General features: G+C 28.6%; 1 protein-coding gene across 1 annotated transcript in view; it reads left to right on the forward strand.

Annotated features, from left to right (window-relative positions):
• LOC111675505 overlaps nucleotides 1-22,218 on the forward strand; it is a 111,044-nt gene extending 88,826 nt beyond the window's left edge. The window contains exons 7-9 of the mRNA XM_046947964.1: nucleotides 15,406-15,557; nucleotides 16,556-16,671; nucleotides 18,556-22,218. Of these exons, the coding sequence (XP_046803920.1) occupies nucleotides 15,406-15,557; nucleotides 16,556-16,671; nucleotides 18,556-21,746 (3,459 nt within the window). The 3' untranslated portion in view covers nucleotides 21,747-22,218. The remainder of the gene's footprint in view (nucleotides 1-15,405; nucleotides 15,558-16,555; nucleotides 16,672-18,555) is intronic.
• The last annotated feature ends 392 nt before the right edge of the window (nucleotides 22,219-22,610 follow it).

Below are 22,610 nucleotides of genomic sequence, written 5' to 3' on the forward strand. Positions count from 1 at the left end.
TAACATAAATGAAAATTTATCTTAAAGAAAATATAATAAACAGGAATTTAAACCTCTCTTAAAATAACACAAAAATATTTTTTATTCTTATATAAATATGTAAATATTTAAAGAAAATAACATAAAAATAAAAAAAACACATTATTATGAATGACTTTGTATGTGGCTTTATTCACTAATATTTATTTAAGAACAATATAAAAAAAACCTAAGCAAATAAAATGACATTTAGGCGAACAAGGTCGAAGTAACTTTAGGCTAATTAAAATAGAAGATGAGTGTTTTTTATACGTAACTTTGTTATTAAATTTCAGTAAATTAAGCACTAATAGATAAGATTAAAATCACATTTGTATGTAAAGAAAAAAATCCATGATATTTAAAGAAAACTTTTTTTGCAGTGATGTAGCAAAATATCATACCTCCTTAACTTATACTTAATATGTGTATATTTTTTGTTTTTTTTTTTTACAGTAGGCGTAATAATATTTATGCATGCTTTTCAGCTTAAAAGCCAAAATATAACAAAAGAAAAGATTAAAAAATTTATAATAACAAATATGTACGCCTCTTTAAACATGACGTGCTGTTTGTAAAATATTTTATTATTGCTTTATTTTAGATGATGAGTGAAACAATTGTTGTCTTGTAATATTCAATATAAATTTTGGAACAAAACAAAAAAAAAAAATACAATATAAATATGACAAGAAAATCAACAACAAAACAACAAAAAGGTGGCCAAAATTATGTCATCCTATTTCAAAATGATATTTTTAAATATACAGTTTATTATACCCTACACCACTATATAGAGGAGGGTATTATGCTCATAAAAATACTTGTCATACACCCATCTTAGACCCAATCGGTATAGGATCACTTTCAAAATCAGTTAAGTTATGCCCATCTATCCATCTTTCCGTCTATCTGCCTGTGTGTGTGTGCCCACATAAACATTGTGCTCACACAACAGATCACCATTTTAAATATTATTTGAATTAATTTTGGCACATACTCCTGTTACTCCTTACATAAAGGACGAAGACAATGATTAAAACTGGTTCATAATTTCACCTAAGCGTACCCCCGAGTAAGTGTTTTTAGCATATTATTATGTTTCAAAACTTCAAAAAATTTGGCAAAACTCTTAAAATTCTAAATGATACTGCGAATTTTTTTATGATTGCACCTCTTTTGAGTCCCCATACAATGAATTTCAATGACTTGAAAATCAAAATATTGGTCGTATACTCACAAAAGTTCTGGGTCCTTAAGGTTCCCTTTAGAAAATGAAATTCGACACAAATAAGTTTAATATAAGCCAAAATCTGTCTACCAAATTTGATAAAGATCAGTCTGTAATTTACTACCCATATAAGGTCTAGTTCAGAAAATGACATTAACGCTCATTATTCACTTAAAAATACGATATAAAATGCAATGAAATGTGACATAATAGTTTTGTTTTTAATTTGTCTTTTTCCCCCGTAGATCCATGCCTGTAGTAGACACATGCCTACAATTTTTGCTTATAATCCTTATGGATTATATTTGTAAAAACTGATCATTTTCAAAATCTAATTTTTTGCTTTTGTAGCTCTAAAGAATTTAAAAAAAAAAAAACTTTTTTTTACGTTTAAAAAAATTTCAATCGCTTCTTTTACTTAGGCGTATACTTAATATTTGTAACATCAATATATCATTAACACGTATACGTACAGTCATCGTAGTAAAACATTCAACTTGAAAAAAAAACAAGTATGAATGTATAGTCGGTCGGGGCCGACCATATGATTCCCTACACCTAAATGCATATGATTTGTTTTTTAACTTAATTTCGAAATATTTCTAATTTTTTTTTTCCAAAAAAGGAGAGAAGTTGACTCAAAGCGGTGTAAGGAAAATATGACCCTATCTTTATAAATGTTGGTAGGGGAAGTTAAGTCTACGTCAAAGTTGTAGAAGTTGTAGAATTTAAACGTGTTATTAGTGTTTGTAATTGAATTTTGACTTTCAAGTCATTTTCTGAAGTAGAGTTTGTATGGGACCTAGGGTCAAATGAAGTCCGATCATTACAAAAATCTGTAGTGTTATATATAGTTCTATAAAAATAAGTTTTGTCGACTTTTGTTCACATAATAAATCATTTAAAAGTCCAAAGGCCATATTTGGCGGGTACGGTTGTATGGAGCTAGTCGAAATAATGGACCGATGTTAACCATTTTCAATAGGCTTCGTCCTTGGCGTGTGTGCCAAATTTCATTCAATTATCATAAAAAATGCAGCCTGTACCTTGCGCACAAAGTTTAGATGGACAACCAGCCAGACGGACGGACATAGCATAATCGACTCAGAAATAGATTCTAAGTCGATTGGTATACTTTATATCACTACCAACCCAATGATGTAGGGTACAATTAAATTTTTGTTTTCTATTAAATTTTTTGTTTTCTATTAATTTTTTTGCGTGTAACTATTATCTATAGTAATTTATAGGTTAATATTTTACAAAATCCATAGAGTCTGTTTACATACATTCATTCATTAAATAATTTCAAAAGACTTATTCAAGATAAAAATAAAGATTGCTGATTTTGCTGTTTTTTCCCTCATGTGTATGATAATTGGACACAACAAGTGAGTTTCATTTCCTTCCGCAAAATTCTTATTTAATCATAAAAACTTTTTACACTCTTACAACCTCACTGCCTCTCATTTCCATTCCATTTCCTTTGCTAAATAATAAATATGAAATTTTGAATGGTATAGACCGACTGCAGACTATACTTTATAAAGTTAATATATTAACATATTGATTTCCAAATAAATATTTTAAATGCACAATTGTATGAGACTTTATGTTCTAATGAAAAACGTTTTCTTATTTTTTTTTATTTATATATTGAAGCAATCCTCACTCCTCAATAAGTTTACCAATTTTATGCAGTTTTCCTAAAATGTGTTAATTATGTTTCAATGATCATTAGTTTGTATGAATCATAATTCTAAATGTAATGATAAGTAAAAGGCATTTTATTGAAAATCCATTTTGTGAATGTTATTGACATAAGTGCAGACACATTATTGTAGGGCCACAAAAAGTAAAATAATAGCTTAGAGTAAGTCCCACATTCATAGCTAAAACATTACTATACAACAACAAAAAACCACAAAATATGTGTTTATTACTTTTGCACATACTTTGTGCTACTTTTACGAAAACTTATGGCATCTGTGGAGAATGGAAAAAAAATACATAAATTTTACTTTTCTTTTTCCTAAATATTTTTGGCATTATTTTTTATTAAATGTTTATATATTTTTGTTTTCAAATATCTTGTGTTTTTACACACAACATTATTTTATACTCAAGAGTCTTCATTTGTTGTTAATGTATCATTTTGCTAATACTTTTTGGTGTTTCTTTTGATGTTGCTGCTGCTGCTGTTGTAGCAATATTTCCAAAACAATTCAAGCAATTTATTTGTTATAAACTGTTTGCTTGTTTCTTTGTTGTGATGATGTTAAGAATTTAGTTCCAATAGGGTATAACTTGCCAGGAAGTTTTACTAGGAGTAAAGGGGTATCTTTAGTGCAATTTAATGAGCGTTCAAATTATATTCCAGAAGGATAAAATCAATTAATTAGTTTCTTAGGAATGTTTGTCAAACTTCGTTATTTTTTATTTTATAACATGAAATTTTTTTTAAGTGACAACCAGACTGAAAGAAGGATAAACAAGAATACTGACAGGCATGTATTAAGATAAACAAACAGATAGGTAGACAAATATTATGGCAGATAAATGGACAACCAGACAAACGATTTCACAGGCAAATTGACTTGACTTCATGTACTTCAGAATACATTTGAATCAGTCACGCTAAACAGCAGGGCTTTTTCTATATTTAACTGTTTTATATATAGGTATTAGTGTGTGTATATATAAACATATATTTGTGTTCATTGTATCCTAAATTTTTTAAGTCTTTATTTCATTATTGTAACTATTATAAAGTTTTAGTGTGTTTATTGTCCCCTGAGAATACATGTTCGTATTTTGTCTATAGTTTTGCCTTAAATTGCTTTTGTGTCCTAAAAATATTCTCAATTGTTCAGTACATACACTAATACAACTATTATTTATTTTACTTTTATTATATATCCTATACTATCCGTATCATTTCTGTTCTAAACTTTTAGTTGTCTGTTATTGTTAGTTTTTATTTTCGGTGAATTTTAAAACAAAAACAAACAAAAAGATATTTTATAATAAAACTTAAATTTTTAGTTGGTTTTGGCAGCAAGTTTTTCATAAGATGAAATTTATACTTTACAACAATTCAATATATTTAAAAATATATATATTTTCGTTTATTTTGTTATTATTGCAAGACATTTATAAATTGAAGAAATTTTAAGTTTTTCTTTTGGCTTAGGAAAAATAAACAGCAAAATTGTTCTAAACAAGATTGTTTTCAAGAATAACAAAACTCTAAGCTCATGTTGATTTTGAATTTGTTGTAGATGAAATTTATAACATGATTGAAATGTGGTAATAGAAAACAAAACTAAGACGGCAGGAAGTTTTCGAAGTATCTGTGGAAGACACTGTGGCGTATGATTAATAATTAATTAAATGTGATATAATAATATGTATGTATAAACTGTAGTTGGGAGAATAAAGTGCAGTTTGCTAATAAACTATTAAATCCTGCTTTCAGTTTAGCGTATCATTTAAAAAACTCAAGAGTATTCTATAGTTTATAGTAAGTAGAGTTGTAAGTAGTTATGTCTACTTCATCAGTCCACAGAAAAGTCAATCGACTAGTCAATAGGATGTCACTCTTCTTATTAAAAGTCTAAACAATAATAGTTTACTGATTATTCGACACACTAATCCATAACCTGAAGTAGTTTAAAACTAGAAAATCAATCCCTAGAAAAGTTAATCGACAATTTTATAACATCGTCCGACACTCAAAATTAGACACGAACTAGAAGATATACGTCTGAAACTATAAACTTAATGGAAAAAACTGCTTTGTTAATTTTTCATTTCGTGATCCTGTGTCCTTTTTAAAGCACTTTAAAATCTTAAGAAGTTAATTTTTCAAAAAAAAATATTTTAAAATACTTCTACTGATTAAACAATGCAAATTTGATGTCAAACTGGCGAAAAGAGTTGTAAAAATTTTGTGTTATTTTTAGTTTATTCTGTCAGCATCAAAAGATGTATAAAAAATCTTTCAAAATTTTCAAAAAATATAGTATTGAAAATTTTAATAGATTTTTAGGGATAAAAATTTTAAAAGTAATTTTTGACAGTTTTTATCTTAGCAGTATAAAATAAAAATAATACAAAATATTTCCCAACTCCTCTAGTTGGCTTGACACCAGGATGCACTAAGTAAGGTGGAATCGTCAGGGCAGCTGATTTTTATTTGTTTATTTAAAAAGTGCTTGGGTTATGTCAAAAATTATTTATTTATTTTTATTCTGACATAAAAATTAAATTTGCGTTTTCTAACGAAAAAATTTCAAACTAAAAATTATGAATGAAAATGCTGATAAAAGGGTTCCAAATGAAGAAATTCAGATGAGCCAGCAATAAGACGTTGTCCTGCTTCCAATACATTTTAAATGTAACGACGGTTTTATAGGTAATATTGTGAAAAACGCAAAAAATTTTCAATTCAATATTTATTATTTTTCAATTTTAGAAATTTCATTTTGACAAAACCCATACTCAAAACAACAAAAAAAAAATATTGTGTTTGTTGTGATTGTTGCCCAAACGCTCTCACCTTACTTATTACATCATGCTTGACACCAAATTTGATATTGTTTGATTAATAAAAGTATTTTAAATATTTTTGAAAAATGTACGTTCCCAGGAAAAATTGTATTAGTTCTACAACTAGTTCTATAAAACACGATTTTAACCAGAACTCGTTCTAGTTTGGCGTTGAGACCAATTATTTTTGTTCGAAATTGTCACCATAGGAACTGGTTCTGAGAAAGCATTATGGAGTCGACACTCGTTCTTTGGAAATGTTCAGTTCTTTAATCAATGATTTTTGTTTGAATTTGTCAATCTCGGAACTAGTTTTAGGGAAGCTGTAGAGAAGGTATAAACAAATATTTCCTTAATATAATTCTTTCGCACCTCTAATCTTTTAAAATATTTTCTGCAAGGATATACGTTACAAGCAGCTAATTTTCCCTTCTCTCGGTACCATTGAATTAGTAAGCTCTTTTAAATCTTGTAGTTCAGTCGAATGCATATTTCGATAAAAATAAGTTTATAAATTTTTAATTATTTGACATTTTTTTTTTTTTCAATTGATTCCAAGGAGTTGTTTCGGAACTAGTATGCATTCTATTGAACTAGTGTAGTAGCAATATATAACAAGTTTCAAAGAATTAGTTTCTTAAAAACTATTTAAAAGTATTTTAGAACCACAACAATATACTAAAGTAGTTCCAAGGCCGTTGTTTAAGAATCTAAAGTGGTTCTGTTTTCACTCCTTCTAGAACTAGTAGTCTTAAGAACAAGTTCTAAAATTTTTCCTGGGGTTTAAAACTTTTAAAAACTAAAAACGCCAATTTTAAGCATCAGACGTATATCATCCAGTTCTTTTCTAACGAATTTTTTCTCTTTTTGTCGGACTGTGTAATAAGTCATCGACTTGATTTAGATTTCATTTTAACAGATTTGTATCTAGTCTAATATAGAATAGTCCTTGGGCTAATAAATAGTTTATTTATCTGGTCTATATACTAATAAATATATATGTCCTTAAATTAGTTTATTGACTAATCAATAGGCAAGTTTTAAGACCAATCAATAGCCATATCTATAGACTAATTAAGAGCCTATTCTGTTGACTATACAAATATACAAATCAATCAATAGGATATTCTCCCTACAAAAAGTTTTGACTCCATGGAAGCAGATTTATAGGGCTTAGAGCAGTTACTACTGCTTACAATTTTTATAAAAGATTTCATAATTTTTGTATTGAATTCCTCACGTTAAGGCTTTGAATAATATTATTTTTGAACAAAAATATTGATTAAAATTTAGAAAGATACACAAAGAGCAAAGTGATTTGAGGAAGCAAATTATAAACAATAATTGCTCAATATATACCTTCCAAATTTTTTTTGTTTGACAATACTTTTAAGATACAATAGAAAAAGCATTTAGGAATGCAGTATTTATATTTATTGTTTCCAAATCAACAATATTTTTTGTTGGGCTATAGACTAGTTGATAGAGTTATTACTAGGTGATAGAATAGGATCATGACATCCCAGCAAAAACTTACCGTTTGCATTACTGTAAAGTACTCTGGAGTTTTATTATTAATACTCCATGCATATATACAAACCTAATTCAAAATTTAAATTTCACGTTTAAAATGTACTCTGGCGTATGATTGATATTTATATAAATTAATCTCTCATGTCTACTTTACATAAATATTTTTAGTTGGCATTACTTCTTAATACCTGTAAATGTAAACTAAATTCTTAGCAAATATTTGTACTAAAATTAAATTTCATAATCCACCACTTATTAGAAAACTTGTGTAATGGCTTAACAAAATTAATTCATAATATTTATTTAAATTAAAAAAAAAAAATCTCCTCTTAAATAAAACTTTAAGTTTTTTTTTCCCTTTACAACAAATATTTATTAAAGCTTGTAAAAATACATATATATAAAATAAAATAATTTTGGAATTTATATAGCAGTAAAACAAATATTATGGCTTCAAACTCATAATGCTAGTGCCCTAAGAATAACTGTGAATGGAGAAAAAAAATAAGCAAAATGTATAGAGATTTTTGCAACCAAATATTCGTAGAAATAAAATAGTCACGTTTAAAATTATGACTAGTTATTCCGTCTTTTAGCTCTACTTTTTTCATATTCTCTTCTTCCTTTAGCTTTCATTTTCCATTTGCGTAGTTCTTTTAATATTTTCTTTTCATATTTTTCGTTACATCTTTTGTTATTGTAACGATGTGCCAAAGTGGTATTAAAATAATAACCAGAAAATGTGTTAGTTTTACATTATTATTTCTTTTTCTATATTTTGGAATGGGAAAAATATATATATATATATATAAAAAAATAAAGCTGAAAAACGAAAATAAAGCTATAAATATAAAGAAAATACAGAAAAAAAATTAAGTTGTAAATTTGCGTTGTAATTTAAAACAGTGTTAAAAACATTCTTATAAAATTTATTAAAAACATAAACATGAAATGTGTTTTTGTTAAATTACAAATATTTATTTAAACTAACAAAATCTATATATATAAAATTCTAACGTTACTGACTGACTGACTGACTGACTGACTGACTGATTGACTGATTCATCATCGCACAGCCTAAACGGTTAGAGCTAAAGAGCTGAAATTTGGACAGGGGGTTGGTCTCCCACCAAATAGATCCACTAAGACGGGATTTTTGGAAATTCGAATGTTTAGAGGGTAAAAAAGGGTAAAAACGGGTAAAATCGGTAACCTCATATCTCCTAAACTAGAAAAGATACAAAAATAGTTTAAAGCTTATCGTCATTCATTTAAAAAATAAGCGGACAGGTGTCTGGTACTTTTTTCAATTTCGGCCCCTTTAGGGAATAAACGGGTAAAAACTGTATTATGGTACTTTTTTTGCACCCCATGTATCTTTTAAACCAGTGAACATTCAAACAATATTTTTGACTCCTTCATAACTTGACGAAAAAATAAAAATATAAATTTAGTACTTTTTGGTTATTCGGATGTTTAAGGGGTGAAAATTGTACCTATTTTTGGTACTTTTTTCATAAAACATTGATTTTGGTTTATTAACTTATACATATAAATACGTAATAACGGGCTCCCACTACGATGTTGCAACATTTTGGAATAGAATTTTTATTTCGTTAATGGGTAGAAAAAAAGTAGTAAAAGGGGTAAAAACTGGAAATTTGATTTTATTCAAACACAATGATCCAATTTATATAAAATTTTTAGATTTAGAAACACTAAATATGCTAATGAGGTGTTATTTGGAAACCCGGTACCAAGTGATATTTTTTGGTACTTTTTCATTCTCCATCTGGTAGTTTTTGAGTTTTCTTTGATATTGAAATCGAAACATGAAATTAATAATAAAGAGACTTTTCGGTACTTTTTCGTTCTACACAGGTATTTTCTTGAGTTTTCTTTAAAATTAAACCTAAAAGCATGAAATTAAGCATGTAGAGCCCGGAGAAAGTGAGAATCTATAAAAGGGACTTTTTGGAACTTTTTCGTACTTTGACTGGTACTTTTTGAATATTCTATACTATTGAACCTAGAAACATGAAATTAAGCATGAAGAGCACGTAGTAAATGAGAATCTATAAAAGCGGTCTTTTTGGTACTTTTTCGTTCTACAAAAGGTACTTTTTGAGTTTTCTATAAAATTTAACCTAGAAAAATGAAATTAAGCATGTAGAGCCCGGAGTAAATGAAAATCTATAAAAGGGGACTTTTTGGTACTTTTTCGTTCTTCAAAAGGTACTTTTTGAATTTCCTATAATATTGAACCTAGAAACATGAAATTAAGTATGTAGAGCCCGGAGTAAATGAGAATCTATAAAATTGGACTTTTTGGTACTTTTTCGTTCTTCAAAAGGTACTTTTTGAAATTCCTATAATATTGAACCTAGAAACATGAAATTAAGTATGTAGAGGATGGATTAAGTGAGAACTTATAAAAGGGGACTTTTGGTACTTATTCGTTCTTCAAAAGGTACTTTTTGATTTTTGTATAATATTGAACCTAGAAACATGAAATTAAGCATGTAGAGCCCGGAGTAAATGAGAATCTATAAAAGGAGACTTTTTGGTACTGTTTCGTTCTACAAAAGGTACTTTTTGAGTTTTCTATAAAATTTAACCTAGAAACATGAAATTAAGCATGTAGATCCCGGAGTAAATGAGAATCTATAAAAGGGGACTTTTCGTTCATCAAAAGGTACTTTTTGAATTTTTTATAATATTGAACCTAGAAACATGAAATTAAGTATGTAGAGCCTGGATTAAGTGAGAACATATAAAAGGGGACTTTTTGAAACCTTTTTGTTCTTCAAAAGGTACTTTTTGGTTTTTTGTATAATATTGAACCTAGAAACGTGAAATTAAGCATGTAGAGCCCGGATTAAGTGAGGACCTATAAAAGGGGACTTTTTGGTACTTTTCCGTTCTTTAAAAGGTACATTTTGAATTTTCTATAATATTGAACCTAGAAAAATGAAATTAAGCGTTTAGAGCCTGGATTAAGGGAGAACCTATAAAAGGGCACTTTTTGGTACTTTTTCGTTCTTCAAAAGGTACTTTTTGTGTTTTTTATAATATTGATCCTAGAAACATGAAATTAAGCATGTAGAGCACGTAGTAAATGAGAATCTATAAAAGCGGACTTTTTGGTACTTTTTCGTTCTACAAAAGGTACTTTTTAAGTTTTCTATAAAATTTTACCTAGAAAAATAATTTCATTTTTCTAGGTAAAATGTAGGCATGTAGAGCCCGGAGTAAATGAGAATCTATAAAAGGGGACTTTTTGGTACTTTTTCGTTCTTCAAAAAGTACTTTTTGAATTTCCTATAATATTGAACCTAGAAACATGAAATTAAGTATGTAGAGCCCGGAGTAAATGAGAATCTATAAAAGGGGACTTTTTGGTACTTTTTCGTTCTTCAAAAGGTACTTTTTGAAATTCCTATAATATTGAACCTAGAAACATGAAATTAAGTATGTAGAGGATGGATTAAGTGAGAACTTATAAAAGGGGACTTTTTGGTACTTTTTCGTTCTTTAAAAGGTACTTTTTGAATTTCCTATAATATTGAACCTAGAAATATGAAATTAAGTATGTAGAGCCCGGAGTAAATGAGAATCTATAAAAGGGGACTTTTGGTACTTTTTCGTTCATCAAAAGGAACTTTTTGAATTTTTTATAATATTGAACCTAGAAACATGAAATTAAGTATGTAGAGCCTGGATTAAGTAAGAACATAAAAAGGGGACTTTTTGAAACCTTTTCGTTCTTCAAAAGGTACTTTTTGGATTTTTGTATAATATTGAACCTAAAACGTGAAATTAAGCATGTAGAGCCCGGATTAAGTGAGGACCTATAAAAGGGGACTTTTTGGTACTTTTCGTTCTTTAAAAGGTACATTTTGAATTTTCTATAATATTGAACCTAGAAACATGAAATTAAGCGTTTAGAGCCTGGATTGAGTGAGAACCTATACAAGGGCACTTTTTGGTACTTTTTCGTTCTTCAAAAGGTACTTTTTGTGTTTTTTATAATATTGATCCTAGAAACATGAAACATGAAATTAAGAATCTTTAAGAGCAATCAGGGACTTGAGTGAATGAAAATTTAAACTGGAATATTTTCTGGTACTTTTTGAATTTTCTATAATATTGAACTTAGGAACATGAAATTAAATAAAATAGGTCCTTTGGTACTTTTTCGTACTTCACTGGTACTGGTACTTTTAGAGCTTTCTAAAATATTGAATATATAAACATAAAATTAAACACGCAGTATCCCAATTGAACGAAAATGGAAAAAGCATACTCTGGTACTTTTTTGTTCTTTTTGAACCTAAAAACATTAAATTGGACATGTAGCTTCCTGATTGTATAAAAATCTTTATGCAATTTTTTGGTTTTTGGTTGAAAATTAAACATGCGTCATCCTGATTTAATGAAAATATATAAAAAGGCACTTCTTCAACTGTTTTTTCTAATTTTCTGTAATATTGAGACTAGATATATATACATTTACAATAATGATATTTATTTTATTCCATTACGATGAGGGTAGCAAAGCACACTGGGTATAGCTAGAAAGTTTTAATAAATAATTAATAAAATTTAATTAATACTAAAGTTGTTCCATACAATTGGAAAAATTGTTTTTTTGCACGTGTATGTAAAAAGAAAAATAAATCAAATTTATTTTACAACAAATTATTATGGTTTTGTTTTATGAATTAGGGATATTGCCCTACAAACATACATATATTAGATAAATCCACCTTTTTTATTCAAAAAATCCAGTTAGATTTATCAACTGTATAACTACCATTTTTGCACTATTATTTTTTTCTTAAACTTAATATTAGCTTACACAATATTTTTTTTTGGAAATAATGATGACCAAATCGAAATTTCGAACTTCAAAAACAAAAAGTCATTAAAAACCCTCTAATCAACATTAGTAATAATTTATGACCATTTTAATTTTTACCCTCATAACTAACAAGAGCTATATAATATCTGTAAGAATCGAAGAAAACCCGAGCAACGCCGGGTACATTTAGCTAGTGTATATATAAAAAATGTTCAAATGATTAGGTTTTTAAGTGAACAAAATAAGTTTTATAGAACAAAAATTACATATATAAGTTGCCCTTTATTTAAAATTAAGCTGAATACAAATGCTAGTAACATTTTCTGGGACTGTTCACAATACTAACAACCAATTATTGTTGAAACTGGCAAAAATATATTTAAATGATATATTTTCAATGTACACAATACACATATGTACATATTTGTAAACATTTTCCATGGAAATTTATTGTTCCAAAAATATCAAAATATTTTTCAAATAACTAAAATTTCATTTGAAGTACTAGTGTTCAATATTTGTATAAAAAAGATATTGCCAGTATTGTTAACAAAAAGTGTTGTCTTCATGGAAAATTCATTAGTTAAAATCCCAAAAAAAACTGATTTCCCTAATTATTCGTTAGCATTTTAACTGATTATTTTAATAGGGTGGTGATATTGGAGGCAAGTACTTACCACGCTTAATTATAAATCACTATTACTATAAGTACTAACAAAAAAGTAGTTATCGAACAAAAATGCTCACACAGAATACGTTAGTTCACTGTCTTACTAACAACACCACTATTTAGTTTTTTATTGTGCGTCTAATAATGGTTTTCTCAGAAAAGCTTTTTTCTTTCTGTGTGTGTGCGTAAAAAACACTCACTATTAAAATTTACTTCCTCTTACCAATAATGAGTTAAAAATTAATTCGTTTTAAAGTCCAAAAAAATGCTTACACACAATCGTTAGTAAGTTAGTAAGTTAGTAAGTTAGTAAGTTAGTAAGTTAGTAAGTTAGTAAGTTAGTAAGTTAGTAAGTTAGTAAGTTAGTAAGTTAGTAAGTTAGTAAGTTAGTAAGTTAGTAAGTTAGTAAGTTAGTAAGTTAGTAAGTTAGTAAGTTAGTAAGTTAGTAAGTTAGTAAGTTAGTAAGTTAGTAAGTTAGTAAGTTAGTAAGTTAGTAAGTTAGTAAGTTAGTAAGTTAGTAAGTTAGTAAGTTAGTAAGTTAGTAAGTTAGTAAGTTAGTAAGTTAGTAAGTTAGTAAGTTAGTAAGTTAGTAAGTTAGTAAGTTAGTAAGTTAGTAAGTTAGTAAGTTAGTAAGTTAGTAAGTTAGTAAGTTAGTAAGTTAGTAAGTTAGTAAGTTAGTAAGTTGGTAAGTTAGTAAGTTAGTAAGTTAGTAAGTTAGTAAGTTAGTAAGTTAGTAAGTTAGTAAGTTAGTAAGTTAGTAAGTTAGTAAGTTAGTAAGTTAGTAAGTTAGTAAGTTAGTAAGTTAGTAAGTTAGTAAGTTAGTAAGTTAGTAAGTTAGTAAGTTAGTAAGTTAGTAAGTTAGTAAGTTAGTAAGTTAGTAAGTTAGTAAGTTAGTAAGTTAGTAAGTTAGTAAGTTAGTAAGTTATAAGTAGTAAGTTAGTAAGTTAGTAAGTTAGTAAGTTAGTAAGTTAGTAAGTTAGTAAGTTAGTAAGTTAGTAAGTTAGTAAGTTAGTAAGTTAGTAAGTTAGTAAGTTAGTAAGTTAGTAAGTTAGTAAGTTAGTAAGTTAGTAAGTTAGTAAGTTAGTAAGTTAGTAAGTTTAGTAAGTTAGTAAGTTAGTAAGTTAGTAAGTTAGTAAGTTAGTAAGTTAGTAAGTTAGTAAGTTAGTAAGTTAGTAAGTTAGTAAGTTAGTAAGTTAGTAAGTTAGTAAGTTAGTAAGTTAGTAAGTTAGTAAGTTAGTAAGTTAGTAAGTTAGTAAGTTAGTAAGTTAGTAAGTTAGTAAGTTAGTAAGTTAGTAAGTTAGTAAGTTAGTAAGTTAGTAAGTTAGTAAGTTAGTAAGTTAGTAAGTATAAGTTAGTAAGTTAGTAAGTTAGTAAGTTAGTAAGTTAGTAAGTTAGTAAGTTAGTAAGTTAGTAAGTTAGTAAGTTAGTAAGTTAGTAAGTTAGTAAGTGTAGATGTTAGTAAGTTAGTAAGTTAGTAAGTTAGTAAGTTAGTAAGTTAGTAAGTTAGTTAAGTTAGTAAAGTTAGTAAGTTAGTAAGTTAGTAAGTTAGTTAGTATGTTAGTTAGTTAGTAAGTTAGTAAGTTAGTAAGTTAGTAAGTAAGTTAGTAAGTTTGTTAGTTGTTAGTAAGTTAGTAGTTAGTATAAGTTAGTAAGTTAGTAAGTTAGTTTGTAGTTAGTAAGTGTAGGTAGTTGTTAGTAAGTTGTGTTTGTAGTTAGTGGTAGTAAGTTAGTAAGTTAGTAAGTTGTGTTAGTTGTTAGTTAGTAAGTTAGTAAGTTGTAAGGTAGTAAGTTAGTAAGTTAGTAAGTTAGTAAGTTAGTGTTAGTAAGTTAGTAAGTTAGTAAGTTAGTAAGTTGTAAGTTAGTAAGTTAGTAAGTTAGTAAGTTTGTAAGTTAGTGTTTGTTAGTTGTAAGTGTATTAAGTAAGTTGTGTGTTGTTAGTAAGTTAGTTGTAAGTTAGAGTTAGTAAGTTAGTAAGTTAGTAAGTTAGTAAGTTAGTAAGTTAGTAAGTTAGTAAGTTAGTAAGTTAGTAAGTTAGTAAGTTAGTAAGTTAGTAAGTTTGTTAGTTTGTTGGTTAGTAAGTTAGTTAGTTAGTTAGTTAGTTAGTTAGTTAGTTAGTTAGTTAGTTAGTTAGTTAGTTTGTTTGTTAGTAAATTAGTTAGTTAGTTAGTTAGTTAGTTAGTTAGTTAGTTAGTTAGTTAGTTAGTTAGTTAGTTAGTTAGTTAGTTAGTTACTTAGTTACTTAGTTACTTAGTTACTTAGTTACTTATTTACTTAGTTAGTTACTTTTTTATAAGTTTAAATTTTATTCTTTTACATTTTGTTTCAATACTCTTAAGTAATTTGGTTAAATTTAATTTTCCTTTCAAAATAAAACTGAAGTTCAACTATTGTAATGTCAGCTAACGATTATGGAACCAATTACAAATAAAAATAATAACACTGCTACTAGGAATAAAAATTGACTATATAGTCAACTGTTCATTTTATATATTAAATATACAAATATACATGATATTTTTCTCTCTCTTTTCATTGCAGTTGCCACATAGTATAGCGGGTGAAGAGTTGGCCTTTGTATTTGGTGCACCATTAGCATCCGCTGGTCTTTTCCATGGCACTCAGTATACAGCACAAGAAAAACTTTTAGCCGAAGCTGTTATGTCATACTGGTGTAATTTCGCAAAGACAGGGTAAGCATTTTATTTGATTTTCAATTTGCATGAATATTAAATTAAATAAGAGCAAAAAGTTATACTTTTTAGGGATTTTTTTTTTTAAAATTCTTTCCATTTTATACAAGTAAAGTGGAGAAAGAGTGTGGAGACGCTGTAAAGTCATAGAGTTTTGTTAGGTTTGTTAGTCTTGGGAAAGTAATACCACGTTACACTATAATCATTATTATTATGATTATATACCAACAGATTTTGTATTTTTTTCTATGAATTTCTTTTAATATATTTTCTACTTTTATTTTGCTCTAGAAAACACTTTAAAGTGTTTGTTTGAAGATACCAATAGATTTTATATATTTATCCTATTTGCTTTAGACATAGCACTACCAAATAACTATCAAGTTAAAAGTTCTAAAGCTGCAAGAAGTTAAGAAATCCAAAAAAAAAAAAAAAAAATAGAACACAAAAGAAAATTACAAATAATAACTAAAGTGTCATGGTAGTGGCAGCAGTGGCTGTAGCAGTTATATTGCTAGCAGTGCTAACAGGCATACATACATATTTATATAGTTGTGTAGTAGTTTAAGCTAAACTTTCATTCAGTTATTTGTTTACGTGCCAGCTGTATGATTTCCTTCAAATAGTTTGCCTGTTTACAGTATGTCAATGATGGTGAGTAGTTATGGCATTTTCATTGCTACTAAACATTGAACATCTTAAAGTTTGTTAAAAAATATAAATTGAATTTTTATTATCATCTATTACTTCGTTTTACCTTCTATTCATTTCTTTTTATAGAGTTTAGTATTTCTCATGAAAAAGATTATTTCCTCAATTTCTTTCAATTATCTATTTCAACTGAATTTTATAGTCATGTGGCAATTTAGTTAAAATTAATATTTGTGTAAATGCATATACTTATTAGTACGATTCTAAATTGTTGCCTATAAACATATTGAAAATTTAAGCATATTTATATGATTTAATATGTTAAAAATTATTTTATTTATTTTTAGCAATCCTAAGGCTCCTTGGAAGGGTAATTTTATTAATTTACATGCCTTAGAATGGGATCGTTATGATTTGGAATGGCCGGAATTTAATAAACGTTCTCAAGCATACATGAATATTGGTAAGAAAAAAAATGTATATATGTATGAGTAGAAAAATCTATAAATAAATAAATAATAGAAAAAAATATTTCATAATAAGGGATTCTTTTGTTTGAAAAAATATATGATAAACAATTCAAGTTATTTGAATAAAACATTTTCCCATATGTGTATATAAAAATAATATATCAAAACAGTTTTTTTCATAAGAAATGGATGTATGATTTCAACATAGGTTTTTTAATTTTTTTTTCCAAAAGGTAATAGTTTTGCCTCCCATCTTATGTGAATTTTAACTTTAAAACTTGCTTATGTGATAAAATTGACTTCTGAATTTTTAAGTTATTCAATGTCGACAAAATATGCCCCTACGGCGACTGATCGCCCTTCTTTCCTATACAATATAGTATTTCATTCAAAGTATTCTCCTTTCTGAGAGTAATTGCTTGAAAAGGGTCAAAACTAACATACATATTTATTTAGTCGAAAACATCTTTATTAAACAAATAAAATATGTCCAAAAAGGACATATTTAATCAAATGAGCATTTATTGCAAAATATTTACCTTCTGAGAATACGACTTTATTAGAGCACATATTTTGTATTTCGTATGTAACAAAAATTCTTAAAACTATCATATATATATAAGTAATTGAAATTATTTTTTTTTTTTGGTTCGGAGAAAAGAAGTATTTTTCGAAAAATATTTTAGTTTTCATTGAAAAGATAATAAACATACACATCATTTTTGCTCAAAAGGGATCGCAAAATACTTCGCAATAGCTACTTATTTGCTATAAATATATATCGGTAAATGCTTTTTATATCAAAATTGAAGAAATATAAAAAAATCGTTAAAATTGTAATTTTCTAAGACAAATTTGTTCATCACAAAAGGTTGATACTTTTAGAAAATATTTTTTATAAAGTCCCAGTAAAAAATATTTGTTGTCGTTCAAAGTCGTTATGAAATTAACAACATTCCTTCAATGACGGGCTAATGTTAAATTCAGAATACGAAGCACTTCGTTGTTCCTAGTTGTGAAGAAAAAAGTACATCTTTTTCCACACCTTTTTGCTGGGGACTGGTGGAATTTAAATAAGTAATGAAATTATATGTTCCCTGCTTCTAAAGAATAAATTACGATTATTTTTTGTAGTCTTTAGTCCATATTTTTGCTTTATTCAACTGTTTTTATTGTCCTTTTATCCTTCCCCAACACTATAGTGAGGAGGGTATTATGGGTTTGTGATGATGTTTGTAAAACCCAAAAATATTGGTCCTACACCCACATCTTCTCAGAAAGCCAATAGGCTTTCTGAGTAGATTTAGCTATGTCTTTCTGTCCATCCGTCCGTCCGTCCGTCTGTCTGTCTCTCTGTCTGTTTGTCTGTCCGCATGTATGTCCGTGTATGTGTCCAAAAGTTATGAATAAAAATTTCTGAAGAGAATTAGGGTTTTTCTAAATATTGAGAAAATTTCACAGAAACTACCCAAGATATCTCGATTGATTTTTGACATACGATAATTAATAATATATATTAATTTTATCGTTTTAGTTAGCAACAGCTAAAATTTTTAAACTTATTAAACAAAAATAAAAAAGATTCTCTTTATTTTTAACAATAAACTTTACAGTCAATTTTCTACAATTCACTGAGTAAAACTAACAAAATATACTTTAAATATTTAAAAATATTTAAAAGTTTAACAATTCAAAGAATCCTTTATCAATAATGCAATGAATATTTTAGCAGACTTCATGATAGAAGAATACTATTTTATTCAATTTTCTATAAAAAATAACTAACACGAAATATCTCAATATTTTATAAAATCATATTTAAATAGAATATATAAAAAAAATAAAATACTGCTTTTCCCATCTCTCTTTTACAACAGGGATACCACCGTCTGTTGGTTATAAATATCGACAAGTCTATATGAATTTTTGGAATAAAGAATTGCCCGATGAACTCAATCAAATTGCACAAATACAACAGCAGCCATTTTTACAAACTAACAATTACAATAGCAACAGTAACAGTTACAACAATAACTATGAAAATGGAAATGTTGCAAGCGGAACTACAGCAATTTATCCCAAACGTTATGGCTCAAAACTAGATGTAATAACTGGTCATATGAATAAATTTGGTACACGTGATAATGGTGCTGAAGATCCGGTTAGAACATTAAAACTATTGCTGCAAGAACCGTATGCAAGTGGTAAAGAGACACAAGCGGAGAATATGTATAATGCACCACCGTCTACGCAATATAAAGGTATAGTTGTGGCAGGTGGCAATGTACAAGGAAGTAGTGTTGATGATGATAATAATAATAGTAATAATAATGATGAAGTAAAAGCTCAAGGCTATGAAATACGTTATAATGGTTATAGCACCAAGACGGCTTATACTACACGTTCTCCCTATAATGCCGTTTATGGCTCAAAACAATTTGACACATATATCAGTAGTGGTGGAGGCAGCAGTGCTAAAGCACAAGGTGTTGGTTGGGATAAAAAATACTACGATGGCAGCAGCAGCAGCGGCAGCACTAGAAGCAAGATAAACAATGGCAATTATGTAAATGAGGATAACAAGCCATCCGGGGATGAAGCTGACAATAATGAACATGTGGCCAAATCAGAAACCACTTTACATTTATTAATCGGCTTAATTATTGTATTCATCATTTTGAATGTCATCATTTATTCTACTTTTTTGATGCAAAAGAAAAAGAAAACAAAAACTTTACAGCGTAAATTGGGTGGTGGCATATTAACCTATGATGGTACCACAGATGATGATCTGAAAAGATCCAAGACAAATACTTCTCAACATGGAGATGATGGTGATGATAGTTTTATAATGGATACTATGAGAAAATCAAATACTTATGAACAGGTTAAGACTGAAAGATCTCCTATTAATGGTTTTAAAATAACAAGACAATTAAGCTGCTCAACAGTGGATACTCACACGAAAGTAAGTGAGTGGATAACCACCACTGAACCTCATAAACAGGCCACTTTGCAGAGAAGACCTAGCAGTGGTAGGAATTCGAAAAAGTCTTCCTCGTTCTCTAGTTCCCTAAGAGGCAGTGGTTCTTTTGGCAAGCCTCAACCCTGCAAAGTAAGTGTAGCCATCGATGCTACACCAGAGGGAAGAGGCAGCAGTGTCCTGGAGCAGGAGCCCATAGAGGTGACAAAAATGAAACAGGATGGTCGTAATATTATCATATGCCAAGATATAGAGGTAGAAGATCAAGAACTTCTAACCCCTCAAGATTCTTTAGACAATAGCCGTTACACATTAATGCGTCAACATTCAGCAGCAACGGAAGCCTGTGAAACAGAACTTATACAGCCTATACATCAACATTCGCGTTCTGATCCCGTAGAAATGTACTACAATCAAAATGAAAAAATCACCAGTTTTATATCGAACGAGGACAATAATTTGCAGGATATAAATGTAACCAGCAGAGAAGATGACTATGATGTACCCGCCGAGGCCTTAACAGCCGAACAACAATTAAATGTTATAAAAAGAAGAAAATATCCCAAAGTTTTGCCCACTTATATGCAGCACGAAAGAGAAACAGATTCACCACCCATGACTAAAGATTTAAGCACTACTTATAAGCGCAATTCATTACCACCTAATTCTTACTTTCCACATTTTGCTCACAGCAAACAACAACCACCTTTGCCACCACCCCGCACCATAGCCACGTTGGGACGAAAGCCTTCAATTGGTAGAAGAAATAGTAACAATATTACCACCTCACCTCTAATGGTGGCTCATGACTATGCCGAGGAGGAAGAGGAGGAGCCAGAAATAACACAAAACACTTTAATAGTGGGTTCATTAAAACCCACTGAGGGTTATTACTCAACCTTGAGAAGACAGAATAAGCCAGCTAACGTTGATACACAAGGAGAAAATTACCATATTCCATCAACAGCAGCACCAGCAGTAGCATCAACACCACTGGCAAGTCAACAGCAGCAACAACAATCAGTATTTCAATCATTTGAATCTAAGCCACCCTACTATAAGACACCCGAAAGAGAAGTTACAGCTCATCTTACAGAAAGGGTCTACTGCATACAAGCACCCCAAACAAATGTCCAACATCAGCCTTCATGTTGTAACTCAGAACCTACAACACCTACCATCTATTATACACCTACAGCAATGCCTATGGCCATGATAAATGACTCGTATGCGGCATTACCACCAGGTATTGTTTATGCTCAACCTAAAAAGTCTCATATACCACGTATAGTACCAAATGCAGCAGTACCAGTAGTGGCAGCAACACCATCTAACACAAGTCTATTACATTCCAGTATAAATGAAAATCACGGTATAGTGTATTCTCAGGCCTCTTCAAGCGATGCTGTTGCAAACAATTGCAAAGATACAACTAATTGCTGTCAGGTTTTGCCAAAGGTACAAAATGACAATCAAGTGTCATCTAGAGAATCTTTACAAACACCTGATATAAATACAGCAGCAGCAACAATGCTACCACAAACAACTACAACACGTATACCACAATTATATAAAAATGCAAATGTAGCTACCATACAACAACAAACAAGCAATATTGATAAAACAAATGCAAATATAATACCCAAGGCAACAACAATGACACCTAACATATTGACAGCAGCAAACAAACTAACTTTAAAAACAACAACAACAACAACAACAACACCAACCGCAACAACTGAATTATCCTCAACAAAAGTATTATCCTCAGCTTTATCATCACCACCACCAACATTATCGACCTCATTAGCAACATCATCAAATTCTTCGTCTTCTTGTTGTACAAAAGCAACGACATTGACAACAACACCTTCTCCTTCATCCACTTTGACTTCTTCCGCCTTTGGTAATTGCCAAAGTTGTGATGTGACAACACCAAAGTCTCCATCTAATAAAACATCATCAATAACTTCATCATCTTCATTGTCATCGACATCATCATCTATACAATCGGATTCAGCATCTTCATCATCTGCTACTTCATCATCTACTGGTACTGTACGCACAGAATTGCAACAGAAATGAGAGACAAGTGTAGAGATATAAATATCATCAATTGTCAGGTGTTGATTTAGTATCTTTAGCTTTGCAGCATGAATATTGGTGGCACAAGTAACAATATGACTTGATTTTGTAAATATTTTTATTTTAGTTTCTTTTTTTAACCATAACAATAATATTCTGCATATATGCATGTTATTATGGTAGAATAAAATATTACTTTTATATAACTACATATACATAACTGTAGTTAACTGTAGTTTAGGATAAAAGAAATGTATTAAGTAATATTAAATATAGCTTAAGTCCAATGTATTTTTGTTCATAAGCCTTACATTAAGAAGCCATTGAAATGTTGAAAGTTTTCCCAATGTTTGTATAAAACAATTAATACAAAATAACATTATTAAACATGCAGTTCAAATAACCATATAAGTTATGTTTATAAACTAAATATTGGTATTAAAATAGAATTAAGTAAAATTTAATAAATATTTCTTTTAGTTTTTATCATAAAATATATTTTTTTATTTATTATACCAAATAAAGGGTTATTTTTACGATTCAGGTTTTTAACTACACTCGACTTAGATATATTAAAAAACTTTTAATATTAAACTTTGATTCAACTTTTACTTTTTACTATCTCACTATACGTATACTTTATATTTAATAGGAAAAGTACAAATATAAAGTATACGTAACATGATATGTTTGTAAAGTAATTCTCATTACAAAGCAATTACTTTTTAAATTGGTATCCAATTGGACTCGACTTACATTTAGTAAAAGTCTGCTAAAATTACACTAAAACTAATTTTGTGTAATTAAGGTTAAATATCTGTTTGACTAGTGTATGGAGCAATCTGATCATTATTTTATGAAATA

The sequence above is a fragment of the Lucilia cuprina genome, chromosome 4 (assembly GCF_022045245.1).
Source record: "Lucilia cuprina isolate Lc7/37 chromosome 4, ASM2204524v1, whole genome shotgun sequence".
Classification (NCBI taxonomy): Eukaryota; Metazoa; Arthropoda; class Insecta; order Diptera; family Calliphoridae; genus Lucilia; species Lucilia cuprina.